The 25,632-nt window shown below is 38.9% G+C and overlaps 1 protein-coding gene across 1 annotated transcript in view; it reads left to right on the top strand.

The window, feature by feature from the left end:
• Positions 1-25,632, top strand: part of DNAH12 (dynein axonemal heavy chain 12) — a 4,520,724-nt gene that overhangs the window by 3,087,539 nt on the left and 1,407,553 nt on the right. The window contains exon 43 of the mRNA XM_044078497.1: positions 14,298-14,431. Within this exon, the coding sequence (XP_043934432.1) occupies positions 14,298-14,431 (134 nt within the window). The remainder of the gene's footprint in view (positions 1-14,297; positions 14,432-25,632) is intronic.

The raw sequence follows: 25,632 nt of genomic DNA, 5'->3' as shown, positions 1-25,632 counted from the left end.
GATGTGCAGAGCTGTAGCAACTACAGAGGGATAAAATTGATCAGTCACAGCATGAAGTTATGGGAAAGAGTAGTGGAAGCAAGGTTAAGAAATGACGTGATGATTAGTGATCAGCAGTATGGTTTCATGCCAGGAAAGAGCACTACAGATGTGATCTTTGCTCTGAGAGTGTTGATGGAGAAGTACAGAGAATGTCGGAAGGAGTTGCATTGTGTTTTTGTAGACTTAGAGAAAGCATATGACAGGGTGCCTAGAGAGGAGTTGTGGTATTGTATGAAGAAGTCAGGAGTGTCAGAAAAGTATGCAAGAGTGGTACAGGATATGTACAAGGGTAGTGTGACAGCGGTGAGGTCTGTGGTGGGAGTGATGGATGTGTTTAAGGTGGAGGTAGGGTTACATCAAGGATCAGCTCTGAGCCCTTTCTTATTTGCAATGGTGATGGACAGGTTGACAGACGAGATCAGACAGGAGTCACCGTGGACTATGATGTTTGCAGATGACATTATGATCTCTAGTGAGAGTAGGGAACAGGTGGAGGAGACCCTGGAGAGATGGAAATATGCTCCAGAGAGAAGAGGAATGAAGGTCAGCAGGACTAAGACAGAATATATGTGTATGAATGAGAGGGAGGATAGAGGAATGGTGAGGATGCAAGAAGTATTGGTGGCGAAGGCGGATGAGTTTAAATACTTGGGGTCAATAGTTCAGAGTAACGATGAGTGTGGAAGAGAAGTGAAGAAGAGAGTACAGGCAGGATGGAGTGGGTGGAGAAGAGTGTCAGGAGTGATTTGTGACAGACGAGTACCTGTAAGAGTGAAAGGGAAAGTCTACAAGAGGGTAGTGAGACCAGCTATGTTATATGGGTTGGAGACAGTGGCATTGACGAAAAGGCAGGAGTTTGAGTTGGATGTTGCAGAATTAAAGATGTTAAGATTTGCACTGGGTGTGACGAGGGTGGACAGGTTAGGAATAAGTATATTAGAGGGTCAGCCCAGGTTGGAAGGTTTGGAGACAAAGCCAGAGAGGCACGATTGCGTTGGTTTGGACATGTGCTGAGGAGGGATGCTGAGTATATTGGGAAAAAGATACTAAGGATGAAGCTACCAGGTAAAAGGAAAAGAGGAAGGCCTAAGATAAGTTTTATGGATGTGGTGAGAGAGGACATGCAGGTGGTTGGTGTGACAGAGCAAGATGCAGAGGACAGGAAGAAATGGAAACAGGTGATCTGCTGTGGTGACCCCTAACGGGAACAGCCGAAAGAAGATGATGATGATAATGAAAGACTAAAATATCTGAACTTGTACAGTATCCCTTATAGATACTTTAGAGGGGATCTTATTCAGGTACACAGGGCATTTAGAAACAAAAATCTCTGGGAATGTTTAGAGTTATCAAAAAGTAGTCATCATCAGGGGCGGCCGCGGTGGTGCAGCAGTTAGTGCTGCCACCTCACAGCAAGAGGTTCTCCAGTTCAATTCTCAGCTTGGGTGCCTTCTGTGCGGAATATGCATGTCCTCCCTGTGGTCACGTGAGTTTCCTCTGAGTTCTCTGGTTTCCTCCCACATCCCAAAGACATGCTGTAGGTGGATTGGACTCTCTAAATTGGCCCTAGATGTGAGTACGTGCATGTGTTTGCCTTCTGTGGAAGGTTGGGTGCCGGGCTGGCAGCTCGACACCGTAAAACTCCACTGCCAATCATGAGCAGACAGGTGATCCACTGTGGCAACTCCTAACTGGAAAAAGCCAAAAGAAGAAGAAGAAGTAGAGAATCATCAGATAACCACGTAGAAGACTCTGTAGGAATGAGAAGTGTACTAGCTGGTTCTTTGAGAGAGCAGTCGATGTATGGAACAGACTACCAAGCTTCATTAAAACAAGCAATAGTTTATATATTTTAAGAACAGCCCAGATACTTATTATGGGAACAACTGTTTTGGTATATTGGCAGGCTAGAAGGGCATTAATACCCATGCTTGAACTATGTGTATGTATGTATGTAGGGTTGTCAATGAAATGTCCTTGAACTAATCTATGAACTTAACTACTTTCTTCCCCAATCCTCAAAATAAGAGAGAAGGAATTCTTCATTTCCTGGATGTTCATAGACAGCTTAGATTCTATCTGGCAAGACTGTCTGTAAGAAGATTTAATCAGCTATTTAACGCTTCAAGGTAAAAAGCTGGATTGCCCTGTTTCCAATCAGACTATGTCCAGCTAGATTCCCTTGGTTATTTCCTTTGCTTATTCCTTTGTTGGAAAATTTCTTCCAGGCCAGACCGGACGGAATGTATTCTACCAGGGCTGTTGCATCTTCTGGTGCTTTTAACAAGGGTTTGGATTCAAAGACTATCTTAGAAGCATCCACTTGGTAGTAGATATCTTGTCCAGAGACCGAACTGTTTTCAAGGTCCATTCTTCAAGGGATACTGGACTTCAGTTACATGCTTCAGTCCATCTCCCATATACTCTAAACATTTGGAAATCTTCCATTATGTGAACAGTACTGCATGTAGTTTGGTGGGGCTGCTCTGAGTTTGGTGACTTAGCCAGAGACCTGGAGTGAATCTGAACTAAATCCAAGGTATACATTGTGATCAACAAAAAATAAGTATATTTTAAGCCTGCATTGCACTTTTTGAACTGTATTTTGCTTAATTGTTGTTGTTGCTGCTGTGACTGTTTTTTTCTGCACTTTGAAATCGTAGTACTTCTGTGTTTTATAGCATTGGCTAGATTCAGATCTGCTGAATTTAGGCTGTTTGGTATTAATTGAGCTCTAAAAACAGCTGTCCTACATTAAGTAGGCCCTCATACACCCTTATGGCAGAAGTGTGTAGCCCAGGATCCATCTGAGTTGGGGATTGCTAGAATAAGGCTCAGTTTTGCAATCTCACATTGGCTAGTTTAAAATTAAAACGGTTTAACTTGGCTTGTATGTAACCACCACATTTGCAGGAAGCTGTGCAACAGAGCTTAGTACTGCTGTGTACAGATGCAAACACTTAGAAACAACAATTTTCTCTTGATATCTGCTAGAGAAGCCTCCTTAGCTCCACTGCCTCTCTGTGCTCAATGCTACACAGTGAGCAACTAAGCTGCACTTCTGAGGCATTAATGCAGTCTTCCACCTAGCATTCCACAGAATAGCTGCCCTCGTTGGTCTCTCAAGCAAATCCTCGTCCATCTAGCCCATCTCCACTAGTCAGTACAATATATAACTGCCTTAATGGATGGACAGTTTTCCGCCATTTCTCCAACCAACCTGATTGACATGTGCATCCTGAGGCAATGTAGCAGTTGCCTCATTTATACTGACAACCACTCATTCCTAAAGCAAACAAATACAGTATGTGAGAGATGTAACTTCTTCTTGAAATTAGAATCAGTCCTGTCACATAACAAACAAGGCATACAGCAGGTTGTCAGCACTCACACACTCTCCCTCTCACACAAAAGAAGGTCGACACATACGTCCACATACGTGGAGGTACTCTCTAAGAGCTTATCAAAAGACCAGAGACCTCCCAAGTGTAAACAGTATACACATACTGGTACACAAACAGAATCCACCACCACACATAACAACACACATATCAGTGTCTCAAAATTTAAGCCCCTAAAGCAAAACACGTCAAAACCAAATGTTCTGTTTATAGGTGACTCTATAGTGAGACAGACAGATGTCCCTGTCACTAGGGGGGACAAGGAGAAGGTCATGGTCAACTACCTGTCAGGTCTGTTTAAATCATGCACACACACAAGTTGTTCAGCAACAATTACCATTATGACTCTGTTATAGTACATGTTGGTGTGAGTGACTTGAGATGTACCTCTCTGACCTATATAAACGAAGATATGAATCAGCTCTCAGATTATATCTGCCAAGCAGGTATGTCCCTAGCCATAGGTAGTATTCTACCTTCACCAAAGATGATGCCACAATACAGACAGAAAATTGATTTCGATAATTGGCTTAGCTTCTGCTGTCTCTCCAGGCGGATCAAGTATCTGTTTGCTTGGGAAGACATGGTCAACAGTCCACGCTGCTTTGCCAGAGATGGCCTTCATTTGTCTCCTGTCAGCTTTCGGATATTGGCAAAGACACTTGGCTCCCCACATAGTGCCCTTTTTAGGTAATGTCCAAACAACAAAACTTCCGACGTAAAGAAATCCACTAAAAACAACTCAAGGTCCTGCTGCTTAATGCTAGGGGTTTAAACAGTAAACTTCACTCCCTGGAAGCACTCATCACCTTGAAAGATGCTGACATTTGTGCAGTCACAGAGACTTGGTTCAAGGCTGCTGAGAGCACCCCAGCCATACAAGCTACAATGCCTTTCACACATTCAAACCCCAAAATGATCGTGAAAGAACCAAAGGTGGAGAAGTATCCATCTTCATTAAATCCAAATACACCTATATACTGGTAAAACAGTACAACTCTATTACGCTACTCCAGGTCCAAATAACTATAGGAAAAATATCCTTCCACATCTTCGCTAGCTACAGGTCCCCAACCATGGACCAGAAGAAGCACACTGCCTACCTGGACTTGCCGAGTCACTCAACATACAGCCAGACATGTTGGTAATGGGAGATTTCAGCTATCCTTCCATCGATTGAGTGACTTGCATGAGCACAGACATGATCACTACAAGATTCCTGAACTTTTTAAATTCAAAACCCCTAGAACAGACCCCTAGAACAGTTGGTCTGCACCAACATGGGGGGGGGGGTGGTCAGTGCACCACTCCCTGTGTGTTATCCTACCTGGTAAGGCCAGACCATACATCTGTCTCGTTTGAAGTAAAGATCAAACCTGAGACCCTCACAGGAGTAAAAAACTGAAAAATGTCTCCAAAACAAACTATTGACTACTAAGCAATGGTATAAAAAGTTTCAAAGTCCCTGCCAACATAGAGAACAGTGAGTCCTATGCAGAGGAATAATAATTGTCCTATATAGCCACTTAACCAAATACATTGCTTTGGCTGTACCCGAGGAACAAAACCAAGTCCCCCCCCCCAAAAAAAAGCTACCTTGGTGGACTGTAAGTGTAAATAAGTTACACAACAAAAGAAAGAAACTGATATCTAGAAAACTCAACAGAGGAAGAATACGCTCCACAGCTTGAACAAGCAAATCAGACATCTTATTAAGTCCTCTGGGTTCATAGGTGTTTACTAGGCTAACGACTACAAGAGCCTTTTTAGCCTAGCCAAGCATCTCAAATCTCTGACAAGTTCTGATACCCTTGATAAGTGTAAGCAGGGGCTTGGGAGATGAAATATTTAAAAGCTAGGGCCTGGGAGATGAACCATTTATAGGTTGCCTATGTCCATTAGAGACATATGTGCAAAACCAGGGATGAATTTCCTGTTCCCCATCCAAGTTGCATTTGAATTTGAGTTAGGGAGGAACTCTGCTTCACCTGTTCCAAAGATGAGGTAATCGCTGGGATACATACCTGTCTCTCCAGCAGGTCTTATTTGTATCACAGGCATGGTTTAAGTCTTTTGAATGGGTAATTCTGGTGCTGTCTGTTTTGCGGATATAGAATAGGTCCATCACAGTGGTGTCTGTCAATGCCCTGTATGTGAGGCATAGATCTCCTCTCAAAAGCCTGTAGGAGACAGAATACAGGGATAGAGCCTTGAGGCAGTTTGCATAGGACATTTTATTTAAGCCCTGTATTCTTTCAATGAGGAACCTCTGTGGGCATTCCAGTTGTTGGATATGCCTGGTTAGGTACATACCAAAGACGTGATGGTCAAAGGCTAGAATACAATCTGTGTGTGCCCCTAAGTCCCTGACTACTTGATCAACTCTAAGGGATGTGTTGGCAATATGATAGTTACCAGGGGTGGATGACTCTTAAGTCCTCTAAGGCTAGCTACGAGTCTAAATTAACATCCCTGTCTAAAGACAATCATAAGGTATTCTTTAGCTATATCCAAAACTTAAGAGGGAATGCCCAGCTGTCTGCTGAATTTAAAGTTGATGGTACCACTCACACTGAACCTGAGGAAATTGCCAGTCTCCTAGCTGACAAATTTGATAATAACATCATGCTCCTGTGCCCACCTAACATACACCAAAGCATTCCTGACACCAGTCCTCTACTGAGTATCTCCAAAGAACCGGTTATACAAGCACTCTCCAAGGCCAAAAAACACAGCCTCTATGGGACCAGATGACATCCCAGGTTGCTTACTAAGCAATCTAAAACAAGACTTAGCAGAACCATTCAGCACTGTCTTTAACCGCAACCTGAGAACTGTCTTTGCCCGGCACAGTGGAGAACAGCAACAATAATCCCCTTGCACAAAGGGGGTCCATCAACTGACCCTTGGAACTATTGACCCATAAGCCTAACCAGCCTTATCTGCAAGGCCATGGAAAAAAATCATCATGGACCTTATCCACAAGGAAAGAGGTGACCTTCAAACTATTGACCTGACCCAGTTTGGCTTTATCAAGGGTAGATTTTGCTTATTAAACTTGGTGGACTTCTTTGAGAATGTCACCAAAGCCCTGGATGGGGACAATACAGTACATACCTCCTGTCTTGATTTAGCCAAGGCTTTTGACACAATCCTCCATTCAGGTATCATAGAGAAACTTTCCCAGCTGAGGATAAACCCATAGATTACTAGATGTGTAGCCAGCTGGCTCACCAGCAGAATACGCACTGTCAAAGTTGGGGAGTCCACCTCCACCAGTAGACCAGTGAGGTACTGCAAGTATCTGTGTGCTGGGGCCTCCACTGTTTGGAATCTATTTCTCTGAAGTCCAGGTGAAGGTACATGGCCTGTGGCTTACCAATTCTGCACATGACTGTAAACTGGGGGCAATCATAGAGTCCCCCAATGATGTTAACGTATTACAGAAAAGGCTGACACAGACAAATGATTGGTGCCAAACTCACAGAATAAATTTAACACAAAAAAAGTTTCATTATCCACTTTGGCAACAAAGTTGCACCTGCTAATTATGATATAGCTAGCACCCCTCTAAGCTCAAACTCAGTGGTGCGAGACTTGGGAATACAGGTTGATAGCAATCTAAACTTTGATCACCATGTGTTTGTAGTAGTAAGAATAGCATTCTACATTGTGCATCTCATAAATAAGGGTATTGCATCCAAGACCAGGGAAGTTATAGCTCTGCTGTACTCAACCTTTATTATACCACTAATTGAGTACATTGCTCCCTTCTGTATGTATCTTACTAGACACCTGCAGCAACTGGAGAGACCACAGAAGTTTCTTACCAAGAGAATCCAGGGCCTCCAAAAAAAGACATACGTAGAAAGCCTGAAAGCTCTGTCCATAGGTCTCAACCTGCTAAGAGGCCAATGTGGAACACAGACCATTGCAATTTGTGACAAATGGTCAAAATGTGGAACGCCCTATTTTCGCACTGCGTGAAAAACATACCATGACATGGCCTTTCAACCAAAATATGTAGAAATGTGAATGCCACCTTTAAAATACTGCCCTCTTTCTGCTATATTGTGCTGACAGCCCTCTGTGTTTTCCAGAATTCCATGCAAATAAAAGTCATGTATACTTTGTCTATGTGGTACATACAAACAAGGAGGAACCATGTCTTACCCCCTTTGTCAGGAGGCCCTGAGAGAATGGCAGTGGGCGACATACTCTTAATGTTTTCTGATAGCAAACCACATCCCTGGGAATCCAATGTGACAGCAGACAGACTCAGCAGAGTTTTCCACAAATGAGACTCATATTCATGGAACAAAGACAGAGCATGGAGACAATGGAAAAATACAATGAAACCTTGCACCTAATGTTTCTCGGTCTCTGGAAAAAAAAAACAGAACTGCAATTAATTCTGCTAAGCTCATCTACTATTAATACTCTGGCAAACTCAATTCCATCCCATATCTCTCTCCACAAAGATTTAATGATAACACTCCCATTCACAACTCTATCCTATGACTGAGTAGTGCCCTTTATTCTATTTTAAAAAGCGTATTGTCAAAGAAACAATCTCAGCCTTTAAAGCTAACCACCACTTCAGGAGCAACATTTAATAAGCTGTACTTTGACTTCATAAAAATAGCACAATGTTGTATTGCCAGACCTCTTACTCATGCCCAGACCATAGCTATGATAAGGCAAAGGGGGCAGAAAATGATCTGACTGTAGTGCAATACCAGCATTCAGTCATTATATAAACTAAACACCAGTATTACAGTTTAATCACAGCTGAAACACTTCTACTCCTTTAGTACTCCATGACCGGTACTTAGAATGCAGCAAGCGGTAATATTTGTAGCAATTGGTTTGCTGCAATTATTTAGAAAGCAGAACCCCTTTTTTATCATTCTGAATTCAGAAACCATCATCCCCCTCCAAGAGGGCTTTTTTCCCTCTCTCCTCAACTTAGAGTTGCAAATAAGCGAGCCTTTCAACTACACAGCTCTCTATTATACACGCCGAAGTTCTGCTGGATGAAGTACCAAAACAAGTTTACTGGTTAAGCACTTTCGATTGTATAATTACACAGACAACAGTGCTTAACCAGTAAACTTGTTTTACCTGTAGTTGTATAAATTCTATGGACGAACGTGCTTAAGCAGAGCAACAGCTGCACAATTCGGAACAGTGGAACAGTGGGCTTAATCGAACAAAAATGCAGAGCATTCCACATGATCCGGAGCACTTGGCTGCCCAGGCTCTGTCACTGTGCTGTGTATCATAAAGGCTGCTGAGAGATGAACTATGCCTGGCCTACAGAGCAGTCTCGAACCCTGTCCTAATGGAATTGCTGCATACCCGCAAATCAAATGGGCAAGAATAACTCACTCCAGGTATCTCAGTCTAGCATGTGACATTAACAGAACATGCTGGAGAGACAGATATATCTCCCAGCAATTACTACTCCTTTAGAAGAAGCTCCCACTCCATGTGAAGCAGAACTCCTCAAGGACCTTATTCAAGCACAACCTTAGCAACTGGATGGGTGATTGTAAATTTATCCCAGGGGTGGCACCTATTTCCTCAATGAAGGGGCAGTCGGTGCTGATCCCAGAATCTCTCTGCTAACAATGACCATCTAAATCTCTAGTTTTCACTTGGCTAGGTTTGTAAAAGGTCCTAGGGCCATTGACCTAATAACTTCCTATGTACCTGTTCAACAGCAATCATACAAGGGACATAGTACAGTTATGTAATAATTTATCCTCCCCCTCCTCTTTTTTGACCAAAGTGGACATTTCTTTCTGCTGAAATGAGTCTTGTCCCTTGGTCTTTTTTTGCCTCATTTCTCCTCTGCATGGAAGAAGAAATGTGTGAGTAGCTTCATCCCCGCATATCCTTTATGTACCAGCATACTCTGTTGTGCCTGGTTCTTAAGACATTCATACAGCATGAGTGAAAGGTGCCCAAACTATGTTATGGTGGTTGGACATATCGCTGCATGGCAGGATACTTCTCATATGTGAGCATTACTGCAACAGTAATCGATTTGGACATCTACTGTTATGGTAAGCACTTACATAACTGCACTTTCTTTTAGTTTGTTTCTAAATAATTTGAAGTGTCTCTAGCTGCCTCAATTCTGCAGTTAACTGATTCCAAACAGCTGGGTTTAGCCTAAAGAGATAGCTCATTTTCTTGTGGAGGTTTTAAAATGAGGTCTAGCAAATGTGTTGTCTTCCTGGCTGTTTTTAAGTGTGTAGTTCACAGAGTTATTGTATACCAGTACTTTAGGTAAATTTTGGAGGTGCTCTGTTGGGGTCATTGGTGACTGAGGCCATATTTTTATATAGTGTCCTGCTTTAACCCTATTTTGATGTACACTGTTTTCTTTTTTTGTGGGGGGAGGTTGCTAGCTCTTAGTAATAAATGAGCTAAATAATGGGGAAAAAACTACAAACTGAACCATAGAAAAATAAACAAAATATGTATTTATTTATTTCAGTTTGTTAACCAGCAACTGACCTAATCTGAAGACCCTTTTGCAGCCTTGATCTAGGGCATAGGCAACAACAATACAAAATGTATATACATACATAAACAGAAGACAAGCATTCCAGTACATAATTTAAGCAGATATAATCTTTACTTATCTTACACATGTACTTGCAATGAACAGTAAGGTATGCATTGCAAATTTCTAAACCCCTGAAAAACAGTATATTATAATCTCTATCTGTAAAAAATTACTTTGGCTATGAAAAACAATTTCATTGAAATGTGTGGTGCTCTCAACAAAATATTTCACTGAACTGTACAACTATAACAAAATGAATCCAATTTACATAATACTAAAACAGGCAGTAAAATAATCAAGCAGATGGAACAATTAAATAATTAAATAAATTGCCAATGGGATGAATAAATTAATCTCTTACAATCTAATTAATTGCTGAGGCAATATGGATTCAGTATGAAATTTAAAAATAGGAAGAGCCTTATTTTTCCAGTAATAAATAATTTATATTGCTATCATTGCTAATATTTATACAAATTTGTTCAAAAGTACAAAACATAGTTTAATCATATTTCCATTATTAGTCCAAACATGCACTGTCAGTTAACATTCCCATTTACAATTTGTCATATCTCTTATATGTTATTGTATACAAAGCTTAAACTTTCTTTTTGTCTTTCATATATGGTTTACCATCAAAATGTGGAAATGCAGTTCGAGGAAAACAGGTTAGTCAAACATGTGTTCTACCAATGCCCATAATGTTGAACTGAAAATATACGACTGCATATAAGCAAAAGTGAGTACACATTTGCTAATATGTAGAATTGAGATTGCGGTACAGTGCAGATTGGGAAATGTTCCCTTTTACTCACTGTAGTGCGATCTCAGAGTTGGTATGTATAATATGCAGGGGATATAGTGGGCATAGGGGGCTTGCCTCCCTGTAAAAATGTTACCAGTAACACAGACCTTCGACATTAGAACTTCTGGTGTTCGAATGTCGATTCCATGGTTACCATTTCCCACATTTTAGTAATTCGGTATTACCAAATTTGGATACAACAGTCAATCAAAATGTGGAAAAATGTTTTAATTTTCCACATTTTGATTGTAAACCTTCATATATATGCAATCCTACAAGTTGCAGGTATAAGTTGCCCTATAAGTAAATATTATTTCATTAATATTTTGTACTTGGCTCACAATAAAATGTCATATATTAAAAATTATCAGAGGATAATGTATCATGTAGGATGTAAAAGAAATCCTTTTCTTTGTAGAAAATAGGTATGGACTGAAATATCAGGCAAATTATTTTCTGTTTTATAGGAAAATGAAAAGAAGGCTTAAGCTGTATATATAAAATGTGAAAATGATACAAAGAATTATAAATGAAAACACATTAGTAGACCACATTTAGACTAGTCATAATGGAGGTTTATTAATACTGAAGTTTTGTATTTATTATTATTTTATTTATCATTTTTTAACCGGGAAAGTCCGACTTGGAACAAAGCCAATTATTTTGAGTCAAGTTTTTCCATTTATCACAGATGATAAAAATTTAAATTATTTATTTTTGTAGAAGCAGAGACTTTTTATTTTTAAATTTCATGTTTTAAGTCCATATGTGCTCAATAATGAATTAGATTATAAGAGACTGATGTACTCATCTTCTTGCTTGTTTATTTAGTTACACACGTGTTCTATTTGTTTGTTTTATTGCTTTTTTTAGCATTATAAAAAAACGGACTTGATTTTTGTTTTTGTACAGTGAAGGTTTTTGCCAGGAGTGCTAGATGTTTCAATAATTTTGCTTCCTGTAGCCTCACTGTAGGGGAGTTGTGACGAGGTTGCCCAGACTATGGGTACATTTTGATAACAAACATCTAAATAGCAGTAGCTGACCTTTCATCTTGGTCATGGCTGTTGTACTTTAGTAATATTGAGAGTGTTTTAACCTGAGTTAATGCTTCACCTACCTGCTTGATTGAGGCTCCATTTTCTTCACATTTTCTTGTTAATCCTCCCCTTTTTTTTAGCCTTTCTTTTTATCTTATTTCTGTAAAGTTTTATAATAAAAACATGTTTACAGAAATATTTACAGCTTTTTCCCAGCAGCCAAAAGATACACATTACAATGTCCTGATGTCTGATATAGAGAGGAGCATGTAGTTTCTGTCAGTCTTGGAAGATTACAGTGAGTGTTTTTGGTAGAAAGTTCATTAATAAATGAGTTATTGTATGGTGTGGCTGATGTATTAAAAAGTTTAGGTCTTTTAAAACTGTCATTTCTCCAATGTTCCTTGATTTTGAAATTAGTATAATTAGTATATAAAGTAAAGTGGCACGGGGAAGAAGGAACAGTTACCCTCCCCACACGAAAAAAGAAAAAAGAAAAAACTGCAGTACTTGTGGTTTTGGTTACTTTTGTTTTGTCTGTCTGCTTAATTTTTAGGGTTAGTTTTAGTTCTGATCAGTTATAGTGGGTTCCTAGTTATAACCTGGATTTCTTAGTTTTTAGTTTTAGTTTGATATATAGCTGATGTTAAACAAGGGTGAATCCAGACACGGTCCCCACAATGCAATGGGGCATCATTTTGCATGCAATATCATTATTATTAGCAGCAGTGATGAATTATTAAAATATGATAGAAATGCATGGTTTCTTCTTAATAGTCTTGCTCAGATTTGCATAATCATCATAGACAGAGCCGCAGTTGGATTGTCTAGCACTCCTCAGCTCTTAGTGGATGAGCAAAAAACAAGGAATAAATAAGTAACTTGCACCAACTTAAGACCACATGTGAAGCACTGAAACAAGCGCTTCACTGCTGACTGTACAAACAGTACTGGAATTAATTTCCATTCCAACATCCAGAAATGCAAATATGGAAATGAATGCTTGTACTGCAATTGCACCTTCTAACACCTTGTGCCAGGAATGGCTTTCCCCTTCGCCCCACCCTAGCTATGCTTCTGAACATAGATTCCTGCTTCATGAGGTGTACAAAACATACAGTTCCATTCTAAAGGATAAATTCTGAACAAGTACGTTTGAAAGTATTTCTTAGTTTTATCCATTAGTATTGCCATATGCCATGAGGTGTGCTACCAAAGACCACGCAGTGAAAATTTAAGCTAAACATTTTGTTTACTGATTGGCCAAGATTTGACCATAAGTTTAATGTCCTTTAAAAGACTTATAACCAGTAGCATGATAGCAGTAATATGATGTGAAAATATGGTGGTATAGTGGTTAATGTTTCTGCATCACAACTCTTTGCTCATGTTTCGGTGCTGATCTGTGCACCCTTATGTGTGAAGTCAATATATTTTCTCCATATCTCTGTAGGCTTTCTCTGGGTATGTTGGTTTCCTCACACTTGTGAAAAACTTTGTTTACTGGCTACCTTAAAATTGTGCAGAAATTTTGTATTCACCCTTGTGGCCCAAACTGTCACTTAAGTTAGTCTGAGGGAGACTAGTTTGCTTGCCGCATTCCAAACTAAATATAGTTAAAAAATTAAATTATCACTAATCTCAGTTTGTCAGCTTCTGAAAAGTGAAAACGTGTATGTGGTTTAATAAGTGTGGAGCTCCTACAGATTGTGAGAGCTAAGGGTTTTGATGTTGTTGGTTTGCAGAGGAAGGATACAGTGTGGGTCAGGAAAGTGATGATGGATTAATCTTTTTTTGTGCTAGTACTAACAGAACTATGGTGTTGATTGTATAAACTGTTAAAGGCTTTCTGAGCAGCCTTTAGCTTGCACAAGAGAGATAGAGATCATGGCTAGTGATATTTGGAAGTTAAGGAAGAGGCTTCCTCCTCTCCTCTTCATTTCTTTCCCACCTTGGCAAGAGACTGAAATCTCTTTATTCACATTTATTTAACTAGAGTCTTTCAGTATTTTAAGTCAATTTATGGCCTTTGAATTTCGTTTGCTGTTGCGCACAATAAACAAGTGTGTGTACAGGCTGCCATGTACACTTCATGATTTTTTTTTCTGTTTGGGCCCCAAAAGTGAGATTGACAGCTGCCAGAACTACTCAAGGGCATCATCTGCCTCTTTACCTTTGGAAAAAATATGGATAAATGTAAGGGAAGCAGTGTTAGGTCCTCCTTTTCTTAGGTAAATGTATCCTTTTCATTTTCATCAGAGTGTCAGTGCCATTGTGAAACACTATGGCAGTCTGACTTTTGATAAGGATGTTCATAGACTAAAGAGGAGTGAAAACATCTGTTTTAAAATGCTCCATTGTAACAAGATTGTACTGCAAATACTTAGTGCGGTAAATTATGTTTTTCTTCTGTATTTTTCTTAATGTAGCCATGGCCAGAGGAGGCACTTGAGCGAGTTGCTAACAAATTTCTGGAAACTTTGGAACTTACAGACCATGAACGTAAGGAAGTTGTACCAATATGTAAGCACTTCCATACTTCCAGCATTGCATTATCAAAAAAGTAAGTAACCTTTAATAGTTATTTTCTTATGTGATAAACACCGTTAATATGCCATTTCATATAAAACAGGTGTCAGTGATTCATTTTGCTGATGTTTTCACTTTTTTGCTCCCTACCACTATTTCAAGTACTCCACTTCACTGCACTATATGGAAAAGTAGGTGACTATTTTTAGCTTACCTGTTGTCTTATTGATGCAGGTATGAGAATCAGTATTATTTCCAGTGTTCAATGTGCATGCTGCCAGATTTGTTTACAGAGTAGCTACTGTATTCTTCAATATTCCTGTTTCCCAATAAATGTGTGCCTGTTTCCTAGCATTCAGCAGGGTCATTCTGCTGCACTGTCCAGAATGTCATCGAAGGTCCAGGTTTTTGACTCATATTTTTGGTCTGTTTCTTTAAAGAGTTACGTTTTTCTTCCAAATCAATGAGGATTGAAGTCACTAAATAATAACATACATTTGAGTTTCAAATTTCATATCTTTCAGAACATGCATGCTGAAGCACAACATGCTATTCTTGCAACTTTCTAAGTTTATAAGTGCAGTATTTTACATCAGTCCTGATTTCTGTCCTTTGTCCTACCTTATGTTTGGCTTTGTCCAGAAGTTTAGGTTGAGATGTATGAGTGGAGTCATGAAGCTGATTATATGCTTAACACCCTGGGGTTACCATTCTGAAGAACATCCAATGAAGGCTAAGGGGAAGTTGCACTGTAAGGCCTTCCGTAAGGCCTTCACCAGTTTTGCTATGGCCCATTTTCCTACTGAGTTTCTTGTGAGCTAGGAACATTGCACTTGCACATACAGGGATGTTTGCATCTGCCTTTCCCCATGCATCTAAATATACATACCTACTATACCACTCAGCTGTAAAGAATTGTGCAGAATAGCCAGATGTTTGCTCGTGTTTTTTTGTCTGGTCCTTATAAAATGTGTATTTTGTGGCAAATATTTGAGAATTTGAAGTCACTAAATAATTACGATTTTTGGGCCTTTGCCCCACCCCATCTTTGTCCAGAATTCTTGTGCCAAAGTTGAGTCGTATGATGTAGACAGTCACGTTTATGAAGCAATGTTATTAAGGAGGTCTTTTGCTATAACTGTGCAAGTGCTCAATGCTCACCCCACCATCTACTGAGCGGGGGGAAACAGAGCAGCCTTATGAGGGGTGCACTTTGTTTTCTACTAGTTCCTTACTTAAACATACTAACTCCATGATTGCATATGTGCAGAGAAAAAAACTCTACAAACAATGAATCATTGCTGTCAGACAAACAGAAATTGCACCAGCAGTGGTCTTCTTTGCGATATAGGAATTGATGTTTTGATGCTCAAGGAGTAGCATGGTAATGGAGGGACATTTGTACAAGTTGACCTCTGCAGTAGAGATTGGGAATATACATGACTTATTATTCTTATGATTATAGTGATACTTGTAAAATCTGCAGTCACTGCAGTTTTAGTTAGAAGACAAGTTTAGCAAAGAAATCTTCTGTCAACAAGATGATATTTAATCAGGCTTCAAACTTTGACAAGGGTGCTAACATCCAAATGCCTTGCAAAACAGAGCTTTTTGAATGTTAACTGTCATATTTTAGAAAACCAGTGGATGATTTTTTTTAGAACTTGAGAAAAATGACAAAGTTGAATCTATTGCCATACAGATATGTAATTGTGCTTGCTTCCACTACAGGAAATGCACCATGCAGTTCAGCTCCAATAATTTATTCAGAGTTCCACATCCAACAGTTATACTCCAGATTATAGTGCTTTTGTTCCTTATTCATAATGGAACTTTATCAGAATCAAAAGTATGGCACTTCCTGTCACAGTTATATAAAAAAATAATCAGTGTATTAAAAAATAATTAAGCCTCTCAATTGTTTATATTGTTAAAAATTGATTAATAACATTAAGAATTCTTCAAATTTTTCATAATAAATACACCATACAATTCCTAAATAAAATTCCTTAATAAATATATATAATGGCCCATTCATCATCCTAACAATTATAAATTAAGTCAGTCAGTTTAGTTGTTCTGCAAATTCAGTACACTTAAAAATTCCACAGCAGTAACATAACTATACTATTTTTTCTATATTTTTAGATTTTAAAATCAAAGCACTACTAATAAAAACTTTCTCATTGATACCTGGGAAAAGTGTGGCATTTAGCAGCAATTGTCAGTAAAGCTCCCTGTATTCAAGAAGAGCCTCCCAACTGCCACCCTTCTCATTTCTCAGTACCTTCTCTAAACTATAAAATAAAAACATATTAAACCCGTTACATTTAGTGGTGTGTTTACTAAGTATATTACTATCATCCTGTTTTTAATTGCATAAGCACGTTGATAAATCCACTTCTTTAGCAGATACTCTGTTACAAGTTTAGCATGTTACATTGTAAACCATATCACTTGTATTTCAAGTGTGTCTACCATTGTGGAAATTAACTTTAGGTAATTCCCCACTGTTATATATTTACCATCGAAAATAAATATGCACAGCTTACATCATCCACATTTACTAATTTTTCCACTCAAATTTCTTCCTGTTTTTTTCACTTCTCATACCATTCTCCAAAACTGATTTAACATTGTTGCCTTTTATATATAAATTATATATATATATATATATATATATATATATATATATATATATATATATATACACACACACACACACACACACACACACACACACACACACACACACACACACACACACACACACACACACACACACACACACACGTCTGATATTTTACCTTAGTACCTCTGTGTGACAGTTATCAGTGGGCTTCCAGTACCTGGCATAGGCAGAGCTCGAGACAAAAACAAACTTAATTTTAGCCTCTTTTAAAGCAAATAACCGTCACTAGTTGAATCCCATTAAGAGTTAAACATTTATTTTTAGCATTTTATAAAGTCTATTACAATCCTTTAACATCGTATTCAGTCTTATTCAGGTAAATATTTTCTAGGTTTTAATTTCTTATTCAGATAAATCTTTTCTACGTTTTATTTTTAGTGTAGATCTTGAACTCCTGGTGGTACAGCGCTCATCTGACATGCTGAATAGGGAATAATAAAGGATAACAAACTTACTGAAGGTCTACTGGTGATTGTTTCTGGACTACAATACGTTTTAGGATAGAGAAAACTTCTAGCAATTAGCTGACTATGGAGATTTTTTCTGGTAAGATCCACAACTGGGAGTTTAAGATATACACTAAAATTAAACCTAGAAAAGATTTGCCTGAATAAGAAAATAAAACCTAGAAAAGATTTACCTGAATAAGACTGAATAAGATTTTAATGGATTGTAAAGGATTTTAAAAATGTTAAAAGGAAATGTTTGACTAGTAATAATTATTTGAATTAAAAGAAGCTAAAATTACATTTCTCTCTCTCTCTCTCTATATATATATATATATATATATATATATATATATATATATATATACATATACATATATATCTGTATGTATTATTATAGAATTTTGAATTGTCAGGTTCATATGTTAAAGCTTGTTCTGATAAATTGTGAAAGTATGAGGAATGTTTTGTCTGCAGTTACCTGCTCTAATTAATGTTTTTTTTTCTTTTGCACAAGTTACTATTCATTGTTAGTAGTATGTGTGTATAGTTGATAATTATTCTGGAGCTTTGACCACTGGTACTGTTTGTTGCATTTGCATGGCTGCATTCTTAGAACCTCCCAGATGATGTGAAAAACAAAATTTTAATTTCTGATTTGGATAGAGAGTTAGTCTTTGACCACTTTGCTGCAGAGGTGATCAGAAAGTGTTGCAAAAGGGCCAAACTGATTAAGGAAATCTCTAAGATTTTTCAGCTCTCCTTTTCCAAATTGTCCAAGGAATTTTCTTTCTCCTCTTCCATTTGTGGCAGAAAATGGAATAAACAGTCTCAACAGAATTCAGATAAACAGACATTTAAGAAGGAATGGCAAGGGAGTTCCAAAAATGAGTCTCTAACTTCCAAAAACCAAGGACAGTCCAACAAGTCCAAATGACTATTCAAAAGACCTTGTGACCCACTCCCACTCTGCCTCCTTTTTCTTCCACAAAGTCTTAATTACCATTTTTACTGTTTGGACATGTGATTGCTTCAGACAAATGGGTTTAGAATATCATTCATCAAGACCACAGATGGCCAAAGGATGAAATTCCTCCTTTCTAGGGGTCATTCTTCAACCTCCAGATCAGAGTCGTTTGTTTCCACCTGTTCTTCATCACATGCTGTCTGGACTGATGGAACCTGTTCCTCCTTGCCAAGTGAGGTAGAGTTTTTTATTCAAGGATATTAATTGTGCCAAAAAAATAAAATTCTTGGAGACCACTTCTGGAGTTTCTTTCTTAAACCTATTTGTCATAGTGCCATAATTCAAAATTGTGTCACTTCACAACATTTTACCCACTCCTTCCTCTTTCAGGTTTCCTGGTAACACTAGACTTATAAGAGGCTTATCACATTCCTGTTCATCCAGACTTCAGACATTTTTAAGGTTTTTATGTGTCTGGATCACATTATCAGTGCTCTCCCTTAACCTTTCGAATATCCATTGCACCAAGAGTATTCACAAAGTGTCTATCTCCAGTTATAGCTCATTGCAGGGTACAGGGTATTCATATTTTTCCATATTTAGATGACTTGCTAATCTTTGCAATGTCTTTTTCAAAGTGTCAGGAATCTGTCTTTTGGGTGAGAGATTTCATACACAAGAATGGATTCCAGGAGAACAGTCAAAAGTCTTTCTTGACTCATGTAGGTTTGTATTTTGACATATGAAATGGGAACAAAAACAAATAATGGCACCATGGATCATGTGTTAATGAAAGTTTTAATAAAAAAACAATAAGCACTTTTGCTAGTAATGTTCACAGGCTTCATCACAGTAAGATCCAAATACTTAAAATCATTTAAATAGTTTGAGGCAGTCATCTAATTAATTATTCTAAACATTCTCATGTTAATTATCCATAAAAATTATACAAGAAATGTAAATAATCAATCTAAATCACTGTTGTATTACATAAAAAACATGAATACATTCCATACGTAATGAAAATACTTAATTAAAATAGGTAAACAGTTATTGAATAAGTAAGTCTAAACCTTTCCTGTTCTAATATTGAAATTAGCAGCAATAGAACAAAATTTATTTAAACCAGGTTTATTGGTGGCATCTAATCTCAATTGCCACATTGATTCCTTATATTCTAAGGTACTCTCATTGTCGCCCCTCTTTTATTTTCAGAAACTTTAATAATAATAAAAAATAGAAACCTCTTAAAGTTAACACTTTCAGTAGAATGCCTAAATAAGGCATTAACCACCCTTCTGTTTTAATATCATTGACGTGTTCCCCTATATGATCTTTTAACTTTCTTGTAGTCTTTTGTACATAAAATACTTGACATGAAATACAAAAAGCCAAGTAAGTCACTGCTTTAGTGTTGCAGTTATATTTCCTGGGACAAACAATAGTATGATTGTACTTTTATTAACAGTCACATATTTCCCATCATTTATAAATTTGCAAAACTTACATGCACCATATTTTACCATCATAGATTTAACCATGCGAGGTTACATATTACTCTAGAGCCACTCCTTGATGTTCTTACCTCTACTATATACTATCTGCGGGGAATTATCCAATTTTTCTTTGACCTGTGGCAAAATGGCCAAGTTACACATCATTCTTAGAGTTGTATTTATGTGCTCAGCTTTGTGGTTAAAACACACTATCATAGCACACGTTTTATTATTATCACTAACTGTAAAAGATGTTTTAAAATTGTTGTGAGCCCTGTCACACCTTAAAATGGGAGCAAATGCACTAGTTCTTTTACATTTTATTTCATTACTAATCTTATATAAAAGTGAAGATAGATATCCCCTTTCTTCATGTGAATTAATTTGCCCATCTCATCTACAAATACATCATCCACACTAATCAACCTAGACAAAGGGACCATTTGTTCTTTTACCACACTCATTTTCAGAAAAAAAAATGGCAATTATCAAAGTGCAAAAATGAGTTTGAAAAAGTCTAGCGAAAAATTGTAGACACAAACCTATTTTCCTCATCATTTTTATAAATACAAATATCAGTGTAATCTGTTTGGTGCTTGTGTGTTCTATAAGTACATTTTAGAAAAGAGGTGGTTGCACTTAAATAATCTACAAACACAGATACCAATGTTTGTTCACCTTCCCAAACAATTAGAATGTCATCGAAAGATCTAAAATAAGAGATGACATTACTAAACAAGGGGGATGTAAAAACAAACCTTTGCCCCCATTCTATAAGTATCAATTTAGCATAAATCAGTGCACACTTGGCACCCATGGCCACACTGGAGGTTTGACAAAATAACTCACCTTCAGAATATATAAAATTGTTACAAAGTACCACCTCCATACACTCAGTCAATAGGTTAACCAAAGAGTTTGTCAACTTTTCATCACAGGCAAACATTTCGCTAAAAAATTCCAACACTAAATAAGTTATAAATTACTACAGTGCACCTATTCAGGCATGTCTAAAGGTCAGCTCCCGGTGTTTTCTCCTGTCTACCTGATGAATCTGGGCATCTTGGGACAATGCAGCAATTGCCTCATGTACACAGATAACCCTCTCCTCCTACTACCCAACACTACGACCTGTGAGAGATGCACTTATATAGCCAAACTGGAAGCAAAGCTCTCTTCACCAAAGACTGGCTTAGACAGTCAAGAGGAGAAGGTAAACACTTGCACCGCACCACACTCATCACATAGTCCCTCAAAACGTACACCACCAAAACACACACACAGAAGCACAAAACACACACCTACATTTGCAGAGGCTCTCAGTACAAATCTGCCCAAACAACAGAGACCTCCAAAGCAGAAATGCAAGCAACCTCCACCCCCCAACACAACCCAAATGACACATAGCCCACATACTCAGTGTGCCACTCAACTACAGCCCATAAGGCATAACATACCCAACACTCTAGTCATAGATGACTCAATAGTTAGGCACACTGATATTCCACTCACCAGACTAAACAAGGAAAAGGTTACTGTCAGCTGCCTGTCAGGTGCCAGGATCCACCACATAACGCATGCACTCAGGTCACTCCACAACAAGTACAAATATGACTCTGTCATTGTCCATGTTGGTGTGAATGACCTGAGACGTACCTCCCTGGACTACATGAAAAGAGACATGGAGGAGTGCTCTGATTTTGTAACCCAGGCTGGTATGACCCTAGTCCTGAGTAGCATCCTGCCATCACCCAGAATGACACCACAGTACAAGGACAAAATGATTGACTTTAACAATTGGCTAAGCTTCTGGTGTCATTCTAAGAGAATCCAGTATCTGTCTGCCTGGGATGACATGATTGACAGACCACGCTGCTTTGCCAGAGATGGCCTGCACCTGTCACCCTTGGGATTCCGGATACTGGCAAAGGCTCTTGCCACCTCTATAGTGCCTTTTTTAGGCAAGGTTCAAATGACAAATTCACCACCGTAACAGGTACAAGCAAGCAAAATCTGAGGGTAGTGCTACTCAATGCTAGAAGTCTAAACCTCAAAATGCACTCACTCGAGGTACTCCTTAAAATGGAGAACATTGACATCTGTGGAGTGACAGAGAGCTAGTTCAAAGCTCCAGAGAGCACCCCTGCATTACCAGGCTATAATTCATACCACACCTTTCGGCCACCAAACCCGGACCGAAACACTAAAGGTGGAGGCGTGTCCATATTCATTAAGGATATCCGCACCTCCAAGCTAGTTGCTCGGCATAATGCATCTGAGATTATCCAAGTTCAACTAACTCTGGGCAAAACCGCAATCCAGATTGTAACTTGCTACAGACCACCACCATGCCCCAGGATTCCCACTCCTCTTTTCTTGATACACTGGAAAATATTAAGGTACAACCCAACACTCTAATAATGGGTGATTTCAACTACCCTACCATTAACTCGGAAAACTACTAATGTACCAACTCTTTTGCTCAACGTTTTCTGGAAATCATCAATTCCAATGCTTTGGATCAACTTATCCACACCCCCACCAAGGGCAGCAATATCCTAGACCTGGTCATCACCAACATGGGTGACCGGTGTTCCACACCAGATGTCAGATCCTCGTTGGTCAGATCTGACCACAAGCTAATCACCCTAGACATCCACATCCCGCTCCCACCCCCCTTTAGGAAAACAACCGTAAAAAATTTCTCCAAAGCCAACTTCACGCTTCTTAAGACAGAAGTGGCAAACTTCACGACACCCATGCATATGGACAATAGAGGTACAACTGCTGAATCCTACACAAATGCACTTTATAAGCACTTACATGAGTGCATAGATCGTGCTATCCCTAACAGAACCAAGATGCTATCCTCCAAAAAAAGGAAGCCAATCTGGTGGTCTTCTGCCATAAACAAACTCTGCAACAGAAGAAAGAAACTGTTGCAAAAAAGAGTAAAATCCCACGGTTGGAGGAACTCCCTGGTCAGCCTCAGTAAGAAGCTGAGATCCCTCATAAAATCTTCCAAAGCTAGCTATGAAAACAAAATTGCCACTGATTCTAAAAACAACCACAAGGCATTCTATAGCTATGTCAAAAATCTCAATGGCAACACTCAGATCTGCTCTGAGTTACAGCACAATGACACTAAATATACAGAACCAACTGATATTGCCAACATCCTGGCAGATAGGTTCAGTGCTAACTTTACCCCCCTCTCACCCCCTAAAGGGCACATTTTTATACCAGAAGAATGCAAAGTTCCTGTAATCACGGCTGCACAGGTAAAAATGTCACTCTCCAAAGCCAAGAACACAGCATCCATGGGACCTGAGAACATCCCAGGCTGCCTTCTACATGAACTACAGAATGAACTGGCACCCCACCTAAGTACCATGTTCAATCATAGCCTCACCTCAGGCTTTGTACCCATTGAATGGTGCACCGTGACAGTTATCCCACTCCACAAAGGGGGGGGGGGCACAACAGACCCAGGGAACTACTGCCCCATTAGCCTGATGAGCCTAGTCTGCAAGGCCATGGAACGTATCATCATGGAACTCATAAACAAAGATATTGGAGATCTCCAAACTCTGGACCCCACACAGTTTGGGTTTGTAAAAGGCAGATCATGTCTCCTAAACCTGATAGACTTCTTTGAAGTAGTCACCAAAGCCATAGATGAGGGTAAAGTGGTTCACACAGCCTATCTAGATCTCACCAAGGCATTCAACACCATCCCCCACTCTGGAATTATCGATAAACTCACTAAACTAGGCATAAATCCCTATGTCACAAGATGGGTTGCCAACTGGCTTACTGACAGAACCCACACCATGAAAGTAGCAGACTCCAAATCAGACTTCAGACCAGTGACAAGTGGAGTACCACAGGGTTCAGTCCTGGGTCCTCTCCTGTTTGATATCTACTTCTCTGAAGTACAGGCTAACACAGAAGGTCTTTGGCTAACTAAATTCGCAGATGACTGTAAACTAGGAACCATAATTGAAACAACTAACAATGTGGACATCTTACAAAAGGGCCTCACTGAGACAGATGCCTGGTGTCAAAGACATGGTCTCAATCTCAATGCCAAAAAGTGCATTGTCATCCCCTTTGGTAAAAACTCTGTACCCATGAACTATCACATAGGCGGTAGTCTACTTAACACCGAAAGTGTGATAAGAGACCTTGGGACACAGGTGGACAGTAGTCTCTCCTTTGATAATCACATTGCCACAGTGGTCAGGAAATCCTTCTATGTGGCACACCTCATCACAAAAGGTTTCTCATCCAGAAAAAAAGAGGTCATTGTTCCTTTCTACCCATCACTCATTAGACCCATTATAGAGTACAACGCCCCTTTTGCTATGTACCTCACAAGACATCTACAACAACTGGAAAGGCCGCAAAAATACCTCACAAAGAGGATTACTGGCCTCAAACAGATGCCTTACGCAGACCGTCTCAAAAAACTCCAGCTTTACTCAATCGCATATCGCCTACTCAGAGGCAATCTCTGCCTAACATACAAAGCTATGTCAAACCCAGAGCTGTTGGAGATGCTCCACTTAAAGAAATCCCAATCCCTCTGAGTTACAAGCTCTAGGGACCTAAACCTTGTCATCACAATAAACAGAACATGCTGGAGGGATAGATTCCTGTCCCAGAGACTTCCCATACTCTGGAACAGACTACCTATCTTTGTCAAACAGAGCTCCTCATTAACACTATTCAAGAAAAATTTTGATGATTGGATGGGTAATAGGAAATTCACCCCAGGGATCACTTCTGTGGTTCTGCTTGACAGGGGCACAGGAAAATAATTTTCTTGGGTGGCGAAAGCCAGGGTACCTTTTTGGCAAGGCTTGTATAGGCCCTGGGGCCAATAGCCTAGTACCTACCTATGAACCTATGAACCCTAAGTGATGCAGTATAAGAGAAAATAGATTGACCATGTCAATTGTTACCAAACAAGTGTCTGCATTTATCTCTAAGGACTTCAACAATTCCAACAAATGCCATGAATCATGTAAAATATGAGGTTATTAAACAGAATATGTTTACAATGGAAGTCAGTGTAGGCAGCTATAGGTTCTTTTTTTGACCCGTTTGCTGCAACTATATCTCTTAAAGGGGATTATGTTGGCATTTATGTATTTTAGGAATCCCAAAAATAGATGGTATAAAAAGGTTTCTCTACCTTCAAATATTTGAATTCATGCTGTGTAATCACCCCCTGACAAAGAGCATTATATAAAAAAGCATCTATTTTAGCATATGCTACATTAACTTCATTGCTTGAAACCCTCTCATAAGTAGTGTCATCATTTAGAATGGTGAACATTTCACAAGTGTAATCGAGGTAGTCCATAATTACCACCCTTCCAACTTACTCTAATGTCTTTATTATAATACCATTCCTTTAAAGCAACCCTTTCATCTCGAGTTAAATTATCTTCTTTCCAATTCATCTTGAGTTAAATTATCTTCTTTCCAATTCATTTTCAGATTCCTAAATTCTTGTTCACAAATTCTTTCAAAAGACAGTACAAGAAATAATGAGTTGATGACAGAATTGTGTTGCTGAGGTTATAGATGTTAAACCCCGTTCTTGCCCTTGGTATGTGTCAGTTA

This window comes from Protopterus annectens, chromosome 7.part1 (assembly GCF_019279795.1).
Source record: "Protopterus annectens isolate FY-2018-M chromosome 7.part1, PAN1.0, whole genome shotgun sequence".
In the NCBI taxonomy this organism is placed as follows: domain Eukaryota; kingdom Metazoa; phylum Chordata; order Ceratodontiformes; family Protopteridae; genus Protopterus; species Protopterus annectens.
This window is presented reverse-complemented; position numbering and strand designations above follow the sequence as displayed.